Here is a 14107-nt window from a genome sequence, read left to right on the forward strand (position 1 = left end):
ATTTACATTATCTTTCCTTATTAGCCATCTCCTAAGTTTCACCAAATAACCTAATATAACAGCCATGTTTCCAAACAAATTCTGCCACTCACAGTTCTTATTTTTAAAATTACTCAAATTGTAGTTTTTAATAATCTTTTACTTCTATAAAGAAATTATCATTAACTAAAATATTTTATTCCAGAACCATTTGTATTGAGATCATTTGTTTTCACATAGTTACCCTCTAAAACTGGCTTTTCCACCACAGTTATTTAGTGTTGAATAAAAACTGAATAAGTCAGAAACATACCTGTGATCCACTTGCATCAAAAAGTATATGAATAGATGTTTTGGCAACTGAAATACCTTGTTTTCTGGTAAATTCCTAAAATTCAAATAATTCAGAGTGATGTCATTTTCTTTCTACTTGGTGCATTTATTTCCTACCTATTCTTCCACAATTGTCAATTATCCCCAAATCATACATAATATGATACACATATATCAATGGTCTAAGTTAAGAGCACTTTGATTACTTAGTACTATCCATTCTTAAGTTTTCCATTTTGATTTCTATACAAGGGCTCCTTATAAATATATCTTTGAATATTATTTTGAGACAGGCTCTTGCCATATATATATATTCGGACCAGCCATAAACTCAGATATCCACTTGCCTCTGCCTTCTGAATCCTGGTATTAAAGGTGCATACCACCAGCCCTGGTCTGACATAAATCTTTTACATTACCCAAACTTGTTAAGAAAGTATTGCCTCAAAAATGTTCCATAAATATCACTTTATATTCTCAGTTAAACAGTAACTTGGTTTGTACAGATTTTCATAATTCCCTTTCTCCATAGGCTTTCTCAAATCTCATCTCCATAATCATGCTTTGAGCTATACCCCTTAACAAATAGTCTCTAGTTTATGTAATTTCTCCATAGGCCAACTGTTTACTTCTATCATTTCTATAATTCTCAAAACGTTTAGTATTTTAAAAATGTTTTATTTCAGTAAATACATGACAGTAACTCATCAAATGATTTGAGCAGCTACTGTCAAGACAATTCTGCTGCCTGAGATTTTATTGTATAAGGGCAGCTCAAACACTAGGACTTAATGAGCTAATATGTACTCCACAGTACAGTTTTGCTGTGTGTTCATGCACATGTGTCATAGTGCACATGTAGTGGTCGGAGGACGACTTGTGAGATCAGTTCTCTCCTTCCAACAAAGGTGGATCCTGGGGGTAAACTCTTTGTCACTCTTTGGTGGCAAAGTGCCTGTACTCACTGCGTGGGCCATCTTGCCAGCTCCCTTCACAGTCTAATTTTAAAGAGCTAAAAACTATGCCATTTTAAGAATTTGATAATGGAAAAAGCAATTAATCTTATAGTCCCAAATTGAGTTTGCAAAACCATGTTAATGCTATTTGTTGAACAAGGTTTTAAAAGCTTACCTTATACTTATTTCCACCAAAAAGTTTTTTAGCCACATTGGTGATTTCTAATGATGCATCAAAATACAAAAGTAACTCTTTTCCTTCTTTTTTACTAATTTTTACTATATTTTTCAAAGTTAGAGTCAGTAACTTCTTTGATTCTTTCACTGTATATAAAAAACAACATTAATGATAATATATTAATCTCCATGATACTAGTCTGCATATGATAAATATCAAATTGAATCAAAATTCAAATTTTTTAAACTGAGTTTACTCAACTCTATTACTAATTATAAAAACAAATCAGTCAACTTATATTTCAGTTTCAGTGTTCTCATCTACATTACACAATAATGCCCTAACTAGAGATTTCTAGTTTTCAGGTCCTAACCATTCTTAAAATATCCCATGAACACACCTGAAAAGCTGCTTTCTTAAAGATAAAGAAAATAACTTGAATTCATACTTACATTATTTCTAGATATACATATATACAAAGATCTCTGTTAAATCAATATATTTACTATTAATAACATTTTTATTTTAAAAAAATCCAGGGTTTTATGAGGAAGAAGGATGCAGTTCAGTCATTATTCTCAAGGAACTTTCAAGGAATTTTTAATCCAATAAAGACATACTTCAGTCCCAGTGTATCAAGGGTCCACACTCAACACCACAAGAATACATAGAGAGCCACCTAGTAATTCATCAATCTGCCTGTACAGAGTAAATTCTAATACAGGAGTGCTCCTGCCTGCCTCTGCTGGGGCTCCTGTTATTGACTTTGAAAAGCATCCTCACCTGTCCCATAGAGTATACGTTTGAGCCAAAGGAAAACAAACACACAAAGTAGGGAACTTTATATCCACAATGATGCAAGCAATTCTTATCTGCCCTAAGAACAAATATTTTTATGAAGAATATAGTTTTAAAACTCATAAGGCTTGCCCAAATAGAAAATGTCTTTCTTTTACGTATATGGGATTTGCCACAGTAATGTCCTTTGGTGGTACTAAGAACAGGTAACTAATACAAGTGCTGCTCTGTTTCTTATTACAGTGGTACAACTAAGAATTTAAATAATTCATGTGAGCCCAATCTTAAATTTTCACATTTCAGAGATAAAAGCTTATGTGATTTTAAAGATTTAGAGAGAGAGAGAGAGAGAGAGAGAGAGAGAGAGAATTTTAATTAGAGGAGTTAAGTATCGTGACAGTAAAAACATTAGAGATGTACAACAGAATCTAACAAGAACAGAAATTAATGAGAAAAAATGTAACTTTTCTTTCAAAATTGATTCAGAGTTAGTAAATAGTAAATGTAGACTTTAAAGGAACTATGGACTTTATTTTCTGAGCAGTACAGTTAGATGGACAGAAAAGGCTACTGAGTCCTACTAAGCTTTTCTTACCTGATTTCCCTGACTAGGACTTTCTATGTGCACATGCAAAAATATGTTGTACCTCCTAACTATGTACAATTATTAAGCATCATTTAAATATTTTAATTATTAAAAGAGTTAGTTTTCCAATTGCCTAGCTGGCTTAAATATAAAATGCTTCCTCAAACAGGCCAGTCTTAAATGCAGTCATTTTCCCACTTACAATATAGCTAGAGTTTGGACTGAATGCCTAGTGAGCTGAGCTAGAATTTTTTCTACAAAGCACAACTGTAGATGACATAGCCCCTCAGATTAGGACAGAAACACAAAAGGTTCATAATCAAATAAACTAAAATAACCACACCTTTGGGATAAATTTACAGAAATTAAAAGGCAACATGGGCCACCATAGCACACACAGAGTCCTAAGTTCCTCTCTCTCTATATATATAGAAGGCATCTTTTTGGTGGAGAATTATGCAGAACTTCTATATACAATGTCAATCATAAAGGACTTGATAGGAAATAAATACCAGTGTGTCACTGGTACTAATGAAATAGTAACTTTAGAAAAAAAAAGCCAAAGGCAATTCAGATAAATAAAAACAGACAATTTTAAGAGGTAATTCTGTGAAATATATTAAATGATTTAAGACAAATGGAAAACTGCCAAAATGGTCTATAGTATGAATATATGGTGGTTCACTGTCAGTAAACCTCAAGTTGAAAATTATTCAGCATTGCCAGAGCGAGTAATTAGTGGCATATAACTGGCTCATAAACAGATTAATGTCTTCTCAACTTTTATGAAGCTGATAGAGAAGGTTATAATAAAGGTGAGCTCAGGTTTCTCAAAATTACTTCCCACAGGATCCCTCTGTTTCCCACCATAAGGCCCTTTTGCCAGGAATTAAACAAGTACACTAGTAATTTGATCATAAAACTCCCAGGCTCCACTACTACAAACCCAAATCAACTTTTTCTTGTTACATATTAATTCAATCACAGGTATTTTGTTATAGTAACAGGAAACAAACCAAGGTAGTATAAAATACTTAATGATGAGAAATATGAATTATTTTTTGCTATTCTCCTGATATAAGAAACAAGAAAAAAATGTTTATTCTCATAATTTCTCTTATTAATGCAATAGTAGTTTTTATTGCTAGAGCAGTAAGACAAAAGAAGTTAGGACTCAACAAAATTGAAATGATTTCCTTAAGAAAGCTCTTAGATTTTAGTCCCTGTGTGTGCAGGTGAATGCATGTGTGGGTATGTAGGCATAAATGCACAGCATATATGTGGAGGTCAAAGGACAATTCCCAGGGGTGGGTTTTCTCTTTCCATCATGGGTAATCAAACTCATTTGGTAGCAAGTATCTTTAGCCACTGAACCATCTTGCTGGCACAGAAACTGAATATCTTACACACTGAGTTTAAAAACCTAAACTGGTAAGATCTTAGCCAACACTTTGGAAGTTACTAAAGTTGACTAGATAAGCATATACCTTTGGTATGAGACAAGCATTGCACTGTCTAGCAATTGGCCTGAGAGACGTTAATCATAGATATACAGATTATACATTAATATTTACAGCAACAGCTAAAATTTGGAACACTCAAAATGCCCAACAGTTCCCTGGGCATGGATTAATTAAGGTATAGCCATTAGATGGAATACTAACCCAACCAAAAAGAGAAAGAGAAACTATTGATACATGTCACATCAAGTAGCTAAAATAAAATTGAAACAACATAACCAGAAAATTATTACATAGCATATGACTCCATTTATGTAAATTCTAGGTAAATATACATCTATCTATTTTGAAGAAAGCAACATTGACTATCTAGGAACCAAGTAGCAAAAGAAATGGTTTTAAAGGAGCAAATATAGAGATGATTGGAGGGATAGATGTTGACTAACTTGAATTACCCATGATGGTTTTATATGCAAAGGCATATGAATTATCATTAGCCTGCTCAGCCTGATGCAGGGTGTCCACTAGGCCACTTAGCTAACACAGACTTGTATAGTAATGTAACACTTTTCCCCAAGCCACATTGGAAAGTCTGCAAGAAATCTACTTTTTAATCACCTCTATTCATAGTTGTACTGGAAGCTTTCTCAATTTTATAAAGAAGAAACAGGAAAGGAAAAGGAGAAGAAAAAATAATAAAACTATTATTATCTAAAAACATGACTGATGGAACAACCTCAGGAATCTACACAATGACCAGAATTAAACAGTCAACTTGGTAAGGTTGCATGGAAAGTATATTTTAAAAACTATTTTATATACCAGTAGAAAATATCTGAAAATGAAATTAAAGATGATGTTTGTCATCATGAAAGGCAAAAGGGAATATTTGAGAATAAATTAATCAAAAGATCTATAAGACATAATATAAAACATTGTTTAGAGAAGGACATAAATAAAGAATAATTGGATTTCTATGAATTAAATTTCTATTTTAAGTATCCCTATACTAATCTATAGTGGCAATTCCAGTAAGTTTTCTGAAATGACTGATAAGACCTTTAAAAATGTATATGGATATTCCAAAGGCTGTGTTTCTGAAAACCCCCAAATGTCAGAAAATAAGTTAGCTACAGTACACATGAACACAAAATGCTGAGACCACTGTCGTGCTGGCACACAATATGTAAGCAGATCTAAGGAATACATAACAGCAGGATGTAAGACCAGTCTTACAGAGCCAGGGGACTTCACAGAGGAACCACAGAGGAGTAATGTAATGTTCAATGTCACAGTATATGACTTACAAAGAAACTCAGAAATTAAAGCCATTTCAGCAAATAATCACAGAATAGCTATAAATTCACATAATCTCCTACAATTTCTGTCAATCCAGACAAAAATTAATTGAATTTCATTCACCATATTAAAACACAAAAGCCAAAGCTAAAACAGAATGCCTCTGTAAACTGAGAATGACAGATTTCTTAGGTCATACAAAACAACAACCACACAAGGAAAAAAACAAAACATAACAAAAATATCTAATCAACTAGACTTCAAATTTAATGGCTTTTCTTTGACCTCTCCTCCAAAATTATAAGGCAAGACACAAACTAAGAATATGCTCATAAAATGTATCTATCAAGGATTGGTATTCTAGAACACAACAACTTCAAAAGTGAAAAGACATGTCAGCAAAAGATTTTGGAAAAGTGTTTACAGAGATGTTCTACAGAGGAGAGCACACAAACAGCCAGAGAACTCATGTAGGAAAAAAAACACAAATACAAATTAAAAATATGATGAAATGCTTTCCAGTCTGCACAGTGCCCCAATCAGACCTCGGGCATCAGCTCTGCACCCAATCCCACAACACCAAGAGGAGGCTGGATTCCCAGAAGCTCTAACACGTCCAGGATCATAAAGAAATTACTGTTCCTTCACTTTATAGGACATTTAAGAAATCATACTGGATTGCTTGGACACCTTAGGGCAATGCCACAGCAAACTTGTACACCAGGCAGATTATAGGCCTTACATAGGAACAGTAGCCAAACTCATGCTTTACATCATCAAAATAGTAATAGCTTGAGACAACAATTTGGAATTTCTAAAGAATGTGCATGTCAAATTGTAAAGACTTGCCCTGAATCTACTCAGTTTCTACCTGTACTACATAATGCTGTTAATCCTCAAGGACTCATACCTAATCAGTTATATCGAATGGATTGTTACTCATATTTCTGATTTTGGACAATTAAAATATGTACATGTGACTACTGACACCCCCTCAGGCTTTCTAGTTGCAACTGCTTTAACAGGAGAAGCAACTAAAAATGTAATTAGTTATTGCCTACATTGTTTTTCTATGCTGGCTGTTCCAAATCAGATTAAAATATAAAGGAATTGGCTATTACAGTCAAGCACTTGAGACTTTTGGTCAACAATTTAATATTACCTATATTACTGGGATTCCTTATAGTCCTCAAGGACAAGGTATTGTGGAACTGGCCCAAGGAACTTTAAAATAATATCTTCATAAAATTAAAAAAGAGAGAGGTATTTCCTTGCATACCACAAATTTATTTACATCATGTTCTTTTTAAATTTTTAAAAATTTGGATGCCAAGGAACTTTCTGCTGATTGCTGTATGGCACCCTACAACTAGACATGCCTAGGTGAAAAGGAAAGATCCACTTACTGGTATATGGCATGATCCCGATCAGGTATTTAATATGGGGAAGAGGGCATGTTTGTGTTTCTGCAGGATGCTGAAGGAGCATGTAGGCTGCCAGAGTGGTTGGTGAGACAAGCTGATGCTGAGACAAAGAATGATGCTGACCTGTGAGCTTGCGGAGTGCCCTGACAATGGTGACTGGAAGCTGTATTGGGCATATGTTCCTGACCCACCTTTGCTTATCTATATCCCAGATGGTACAAGCTGCCTTGCTTCAAGTTTTTAGACCTTGTGGAACAGAGAATCAAAAAGGGAAGTTATAATGACTCTTGTATTTTTCTTAAATGTGACCTGTTATTCAGACTCAATCATGGAAATAACAGTCTTCACTTGGAAGGCTGGTTCTGGATATTTTCAGAGACATATTTGGAAGTTAGCTGCAGTTTTCTATGATGTTATGCTAGCAAGAGACAAAGTTGGGTGAGGATCTGGATTTCAAACAAGTGTTAGTGTGTGTGTTAAGGCTCTTTTAATTGTCAAGTTAAAATTACTTTTGTTTCTTCTACAGTATTTAATGTAAGTCGTATTGATTGTACACTTTCTAATTGTATTAGTGTGTTGAAACCTGGCATGTCTATTATGGGAGCCTATCAACCAGCTTTTGTTTTATTGCCCTGAATATTACAGCTTGTTGGTATTCTGAAAAAAGCTTGTAAGTACTGGAAGAAAGGAGTCAGGCTTTAAGTAGAAGCAAGAGGGTAGTGGCTTGATTACTGCTGGTATAACAGCTTTAATTACATTAATTGCTAACACCACTGCTTCTGCAATTGCTTTGACACAAGAAGTAAAGACAGCTACTTTTGTTACTTTTAGCCAAAAACAAATGTTACAAATGTGTTGAGTATACAAGAGGATTTAGATAAGCATTTGGAACAATGGATTTACGCTTTTTATCCTATTAAAATTATTGGAAGGAGGTTCAGAGTTTAAGATTCAGAGTAAGGAGCTATCTCAAGTGTCATGCCAAATACCAATGGATTTGTGTTATTTCTAAAATTTACAATGATAGTCATTATAATTAGGAAAAAGTTTAAAGACACTTGCAGGGTATTTGGCATAATTCTAACACCTCTCTGGATATTTTAACTTTGTATAATGAGATTATGACTTTAAAGAATGGTGCTCTGCTGAGCTCTGATGCTGCAGATACTGCTGATAAAATTATACATGGCTTGAAGTCAGTACTTCCATTTTGGTCAAGCTTCAAGAATGGCATATATAGCTTAATTATGCTAGCCCTTTTTGTCCTGGGAATACTTTTATTCCTGCCCATCATGTTAAAGCTTGTCTTTAATAGCATCAACATGTTGGCAGCCAAAGTACATGGCGTGAAACTGAAAATGGACCCCCAGACAGAGTTCTTAATTTAACAGGCTGGCTAGCCAAGGATGGGTAAGATTCTGCACAGAGCCTTACCAACCTAAGACAGAAATGCATTGCTTTTGATAATGCATAGTCCATGAAGGGTAAGGAAGGCACTCTTGTCAGAACATCCTAAGACAGGCTCAGTCTTGTTTATGAAATAAAAAAAGGGGGAGACGTGGAGAGCTTTTGGGAATTCTTGGCAGAAATATGACATTGGCCAAGGACAAGGAAATGGGCTGCCTGGCAGGAATCTAACATTAGGCTAGAACAAAGAAGTAATTTCAGGCAGAAATCTAAATCTTAGGCTAGAACAAAGAAGTATGCTTCAAGTATTAAAATGACTTTGGGCTAGGGACAGGAAAGTTGGCTCAGATATTTTAGTCTTCCTGATAATCCCAGAGAAATAGTGATCTCGGGAGTTGATCACAGGACTTTGTTTATTGCCTTACTTGTTCTTTGACTATTTGTGTTTATTGTCTTGCTTGTTCCTTGACTATTTCCATCTATTGTATTGCTAGATACTCAACCTAGAACTGACCTTAATACTTGCATGTAATTGAAATGGTATAAAAGCAGATTGGAAAAAAAAAGCAAAGAAAAAGAAAACAAAAAAGATGAACTATATGTCCTCTTAAGTAATTAACATATACCTTTACTTAATATGGCCTTTTACTAGTCTGTTAGATTTCATAATTTTGCCCAGCAGCATTATGTAACTACTGTTACAGGAATGGAAACATGAGATTTCAAATGTAATAAAATAAATGAGATAGAAATGTAAAATCCTTGAAAACACCAACACTAGACTGGTCAGAGCAAATATTGCAGCTTTTATATATAGAAAAGTGAGGTGTAGAACGTATCTACAGATGTTTTGTTTTCAGTAAGAGGCAATAGGTTTCATTCTTTATGACAGGAACTAAAAAGAGAATTACAAAAATATGAGCTTCAAGTTTACTACCTTCAATGTTGTACATCTGAACTTTTTCTTCAGGCACAGTGACAGCTTCCCATTGGTGATCCTTAAATTTAGGAGGAAAAAGACCTTGAGTATATATTTATACCTGATTTAAAACTTCAATACCAATTTCAGTTAAAGTCTAAGTGGCTTTACAGTGCCTTGTCTTTCTCCTATCTCATGTACTATCTATCACTAAACATGCAACTTCCTCCTCCTCCAATATTCCATTTATTCACTCTAAAAATAATGAGCCCTAATTCCAGTATCAGAAAAACCACATCCCTGATATTTTTTATAAGATAGAAAAATGATTATTTTCAGTAAACATTAAACAATGTGATATATAACTTGGTGGCAAGGCTACTTTATACCAGAGAACCCATTTACAAGCAGATAGCACTTTTACCAAAACATAAATTAGAAGGATCTGTCCTACTCACATGTCTGTTGCTGTGATAAAATATCCTGTCAAAAAGCAACCTAGGGGAGGTAGGTTTATTTGACTTACAGTTCATAACTGTGGGGAAGTTAAGGCAAAAACCTGAAGTATCATATTCATAGTCAAGATAAGAAAGAGAAGCAAGACATGGGTCCTGGTTTGCTCTGTGCTCAGCTTACTTCCCCCTCCCCTCGACACCCACTGAATGGTGCCTGGTGGGTGTATCTTCTAACATCAATTAAGAACCAAGACAATCTACCACCTCTCCAGACATGCCCACAGACCAACATAATCTAGATAATTATTCATTAAAACCCAGATGATTCTAGGCTGTGATAAGTTGCCAGCTGAACTATCAGAGAAACTAGGTTGCAAAGATTTGCAAGAGGGGTCCCTTGGGGGGGGGGGCTTAGAGAGGACCTATAAGATATGAAATGTGGGTAGCTCAAACACAGAGAATGCTATATCTCAGAGGGATATCCAGGTACCAAGGCTGTAAAATGTCTTATATGCTACATTAAAGAGAAAAATACGGGAGTTTAAGTTGCCACTATGTGGAGAATGAATTCCAGGGAAAGCACAAGTATAGGAAGAACCTATTACCATAGAGATTTAGAGAAAAGAGAATTCAAAGTATAATTCTGAGAAGAATCTCCAAGCATCTTGATCAATATTTAGAAAATAATTTATAGGTGGATTTATTCTGGTCTAGATCATCTAGTACACCAAACTGAACCAGTGAGACATTAATAACTATACTCTAATAGTTTCTAAAAATAATCATCCTATGAAGGTATTCTAGTGTAAAAGTGTGCGAAAACTCTAGAAGTATTGGCTAACATCCACTTATAAAAATGTTATGTGGGAAAGTAGTAGGATTCTAAAAAAAAATTAGATTTAAAAGGTTAAGAATTTCTTTATAATACCAGCAACCACAACAAGATTAGTAAGTGCTGATCAACTCTATCAGAATCTGGTAGCGATTTCACAATTGGAACCAGATGTATGTCACTATACCAAATATGAAGTAATAGCTATGAAGTAATGACTTTAATATCTTTCCTCAGGTAACAAAATAAGAAATATTCCACCTTGGAATACAGAAGACTATGGTACCATATAGAACTAAAATTCACTTCTACAATTCCCTCATATCTTCCCAGGAGGTTTCAAGCCTGAGTAAGACCATTTGCTGTCATCTGTCAATGTTAGTTCTCACGGAGTGTCTGAATGTCCAAGGGCCTTGTGCAGGTTAAGCACTATACCACTGAGCAGCCTTCATGCTGTCTCCTCTGTTTATTGATTTTATTCATGTGACCAAAAAAAAATTTAAGTTTTGTTAATATTCATTTATGAAAGGTTTATGCTAAAATTAGTATTAAAATGTAGCACTTGTTAGGCAACCTTGGGAGATAGGAGGTTGGGGGGACCCTCTAGAATGTACCAAAGACCTGAGAGGTGAAAGACTCTCAGGAATCAAAAGATAAGATGCCCTACAGTGGGGAGAGGGAACTTGTAGAGCCCACCTCCAGCAGAAAGACAGGGCATCAACTTGCCATCACACAGTCAAAACTCTGACCCAGAATTGTTCCTATCTGAAAGAACTACAGGGATAGAAATGGAGAGAAGCCTGAGAAAAAAAAGGTCAAGTGACAGGCCCAAAGTGGGATCTAGGTCAAGGGGAGGTCCCAAGGCCTGATACTATTACTGAGGCTGTGGAGCACAAAAAGGGACCTATTATGATTGTCCTCCATAAGACCCAACAAGCAGCTGAAAGAGTCAGATGCAGATATTTGTACCCAACCAATGGACAGAAGCTGCCAACCCCTGTGGTTAAATTAAGGAAAAGCTGGAAGAAGCCGAGGAGGGCGACCCTGTAGGAGGACCAGCAGTCTCAATTGGGACTCCTGAGATCTCTCAAACACTGGATCACCAACCAGGCAGCATGCACCAGCTAATATGAGGCCCCCAACACATATACAGCAGAGGACTGCCAGGTCTGGGTTTAGTCAAAGAAGATGCACCTAACCCTCAAGAGACTGGAGGCCTCAGGGAGTTTAAAGGTTTGGTAGGGTCGGGGGTTGGGTGGGGATGGGTACACCCTCGTGGAGACAGGGGGTTGGGGAGGAGGTATGGGATGTGGAACAGTCAGTGAGTGAGTGGACCCAGAGGGGAATTAAATCTGGAGTTTAAAATAAATAAATTAATAAAATAAAGGTAAAAAAATCAAAGAAGTTTCATTTTAATTAGCATGATAGCTTATACAACCTTAAAATAAAGGCTAATGTTAAAATCTTTCAAAAGAATGGTTAAAAGGAAGTATACAAACATGTTTTCTGAAAGTAAATTAATGACTGCCCTTCACACATGTGTATACAGTGACACAAAGGGGTAAGAGCTTACATCATCATCTCCAGCAATGTAGAATGACAGAGTGTGGCTCCCAAGATTAAAATCGATCCAGAATTCCTCAAGTTTTTCATCTGATGGTATCTGTAGCTAACATAAAATATAAAACTAGTATATATGATGCTTATAAAACATGGAAAATTATCACCAGGTTATAGTCATCACTAAACTATTGAGTTTTTTTAATTCTAGAAATCAACAACACTTATAAAGAAGAACACTCCCTGAATGCTTTCAAGAGAAAGTATAAATAGATGAAGACAGTCAAAATGTCTAACATTTAGATAATTTAGAACAAGGAAATGCTACTTAAGTGTTGTACACAGAAATTAGATCAAGAAATCAAAACCATTCTAAGTATTAACATAGACTGAAAATAGTCTGAATATACTCATGAACAATCATCATCAGTAATGCCTTTAAGGAGAGGAGGAAGGTAAAGAACTAGAGCCTTGCTCTTCTCCCTCTGCTAAGATGAGCTAGTCCATCTTTTCCTGCTGTCACTGTAAGGACAGGAGTAGTTACCTGTACCATCATCTAAGTCTAGTTACTTTAACATTTAAAACATTATATAGTCCATAATCCATTTAACTTTTATATAAAAATTATCCAATAATTGAAGTTTGTATGAATTTAAAACTTACCTCATATTTGCCAAGAAATGCTGACAAGCAAGGAAATGTAAAGACCCTAAAACACAAAACAATTTCGGAAAAAAATAAGTCAGCTTTCCAGGAAGTAACTTGTTCAAGTTATATCTACAAAACAATATCTAGAATCAAGGGGAAATTGTTTCTTATACAATTTTTACATAAAAAATCTCTTTAATTCAATTTTTGAGAAGGGGTCTCACTCTTGTCTAAGCTGGCCTCAAATATGATGTCTTGTGGTAATCTTGCAAGTAACTGAAGCAATACATGAAAAACACCAAGCCAAGCTATCCCATTACTATTTAAAACAAAAATTTATTGGAAATCTGTTTAGGTAAAGAAAAGCATTATAACTTTAAGGATACTATTTACTTACCACTTTGACTAAAGGAATTGTATCAATTAAAAATATCATTTCAAATATAAACAACTGTTCCTAATTACATGTTAATACAATGGAAGTTCCCACAGGACTTGAGTGTGTACAAAGTAGATAGGAGTCACTGTTGATAGTACAAGTGGCTAAATTTTTAGAACATTTTTGTGGTAAGATAGTACTTAAAGTACTTTACTCAGTCTCTTTAACAAATATAAGTAATAAAAAAAAAAGAGTATTCCTATCGCACAGCTAAGGAAACTGAAGATATTAATATTAAATAACTTACAGAATAGAACAGATGGGAATCTATGATTCAAACGCAGGCAATAAGACTCATCGCATTTAAGGCCTAGCCCTATCTTTCACTTCCTCAGTAAATAAAATGAACATATTAATTCACAACATTCCCAGGGACCGGGCATTACAATACTCTGTTGCTTTGGGATGAAGAGATGGCTTAGCAGCTAAGAGAATTTGTTGTTCTTTTTAGGACATCCGAGTTCAATTTCCAGCACCCACATGGCTTCTTACAACCTTTTAACTCCAGTTCCAAGTTATACAACACTCTTTTCTGGTTGTTTCAGGATTGCATGCACATAAAGCAAAGACATACATGGAAGCAAAAGCACCCATACACAAAAATTTTAATGGTGAAATTTATATTTTCTATTATTACATGCTTGCTTCTGATATTAAATAATAAAAATTCTACTTATATTACTTATACATTTTCACTCCACTGTATAGATGTATGGCCAGATTTTTATCATTCCTTAAAGACAAAATAATAATATACATGCAATTCTAAAACAAAGTAAACCAAATTAGGACACTCAGTTATTAATATGAGCTAATAAATAAGATGCATTTTTC

General features: G+C 34.8%; 1 protein-coding gene across 1 annotated transcript in view; it reads right to left on the reverse strand.

Annotated features, from left to right (window-relative positions):
• Nucleotides 1-14107, reverse strand: part of Sycp2 (synaptonemal complex protein 2) — a 57235-nt gene that overhangs the window by 33495 nt on the left and 9633 nt on the right. Inside the window, exons 11-15 of the mRNA XM_034495361.2 lie at nt 12850-12895; nt 12200-12295; nt 9358-9418; nt 1444-1592; nt 293-367 (exon numbers count right to left, since the gene is read on the reverse strand). Of these exons, the coding sequence (XP_034351252.2) occupies nt 293-367; nt 1444-1592; nt 9358-9418; nt 12200-12295; nt 12850-12895 (427 nt within the window). The remainder of the gene's footprint in view (nt 1-292; nt 368-1443; nt 1593-9357; nt 9419-12199; nt 12296-12849; nt 12896-14107) is intronic.

Source organism: Arvicanthis niloticus, chromosome 2 (genome assembly GCF_011762505.2).
Source record: "Arvicanthis niloticus isolate mArvNil1 chromosome 2, mArvNil1.pat.X, whole genome shotgun sequence".
NCBI classification, from domain to species: Eukaryota; Metazoa; Chordata; class Mammalia; order Rodentia; family Muridae; genus Arvicanthis; species Arvicanthis niloticus.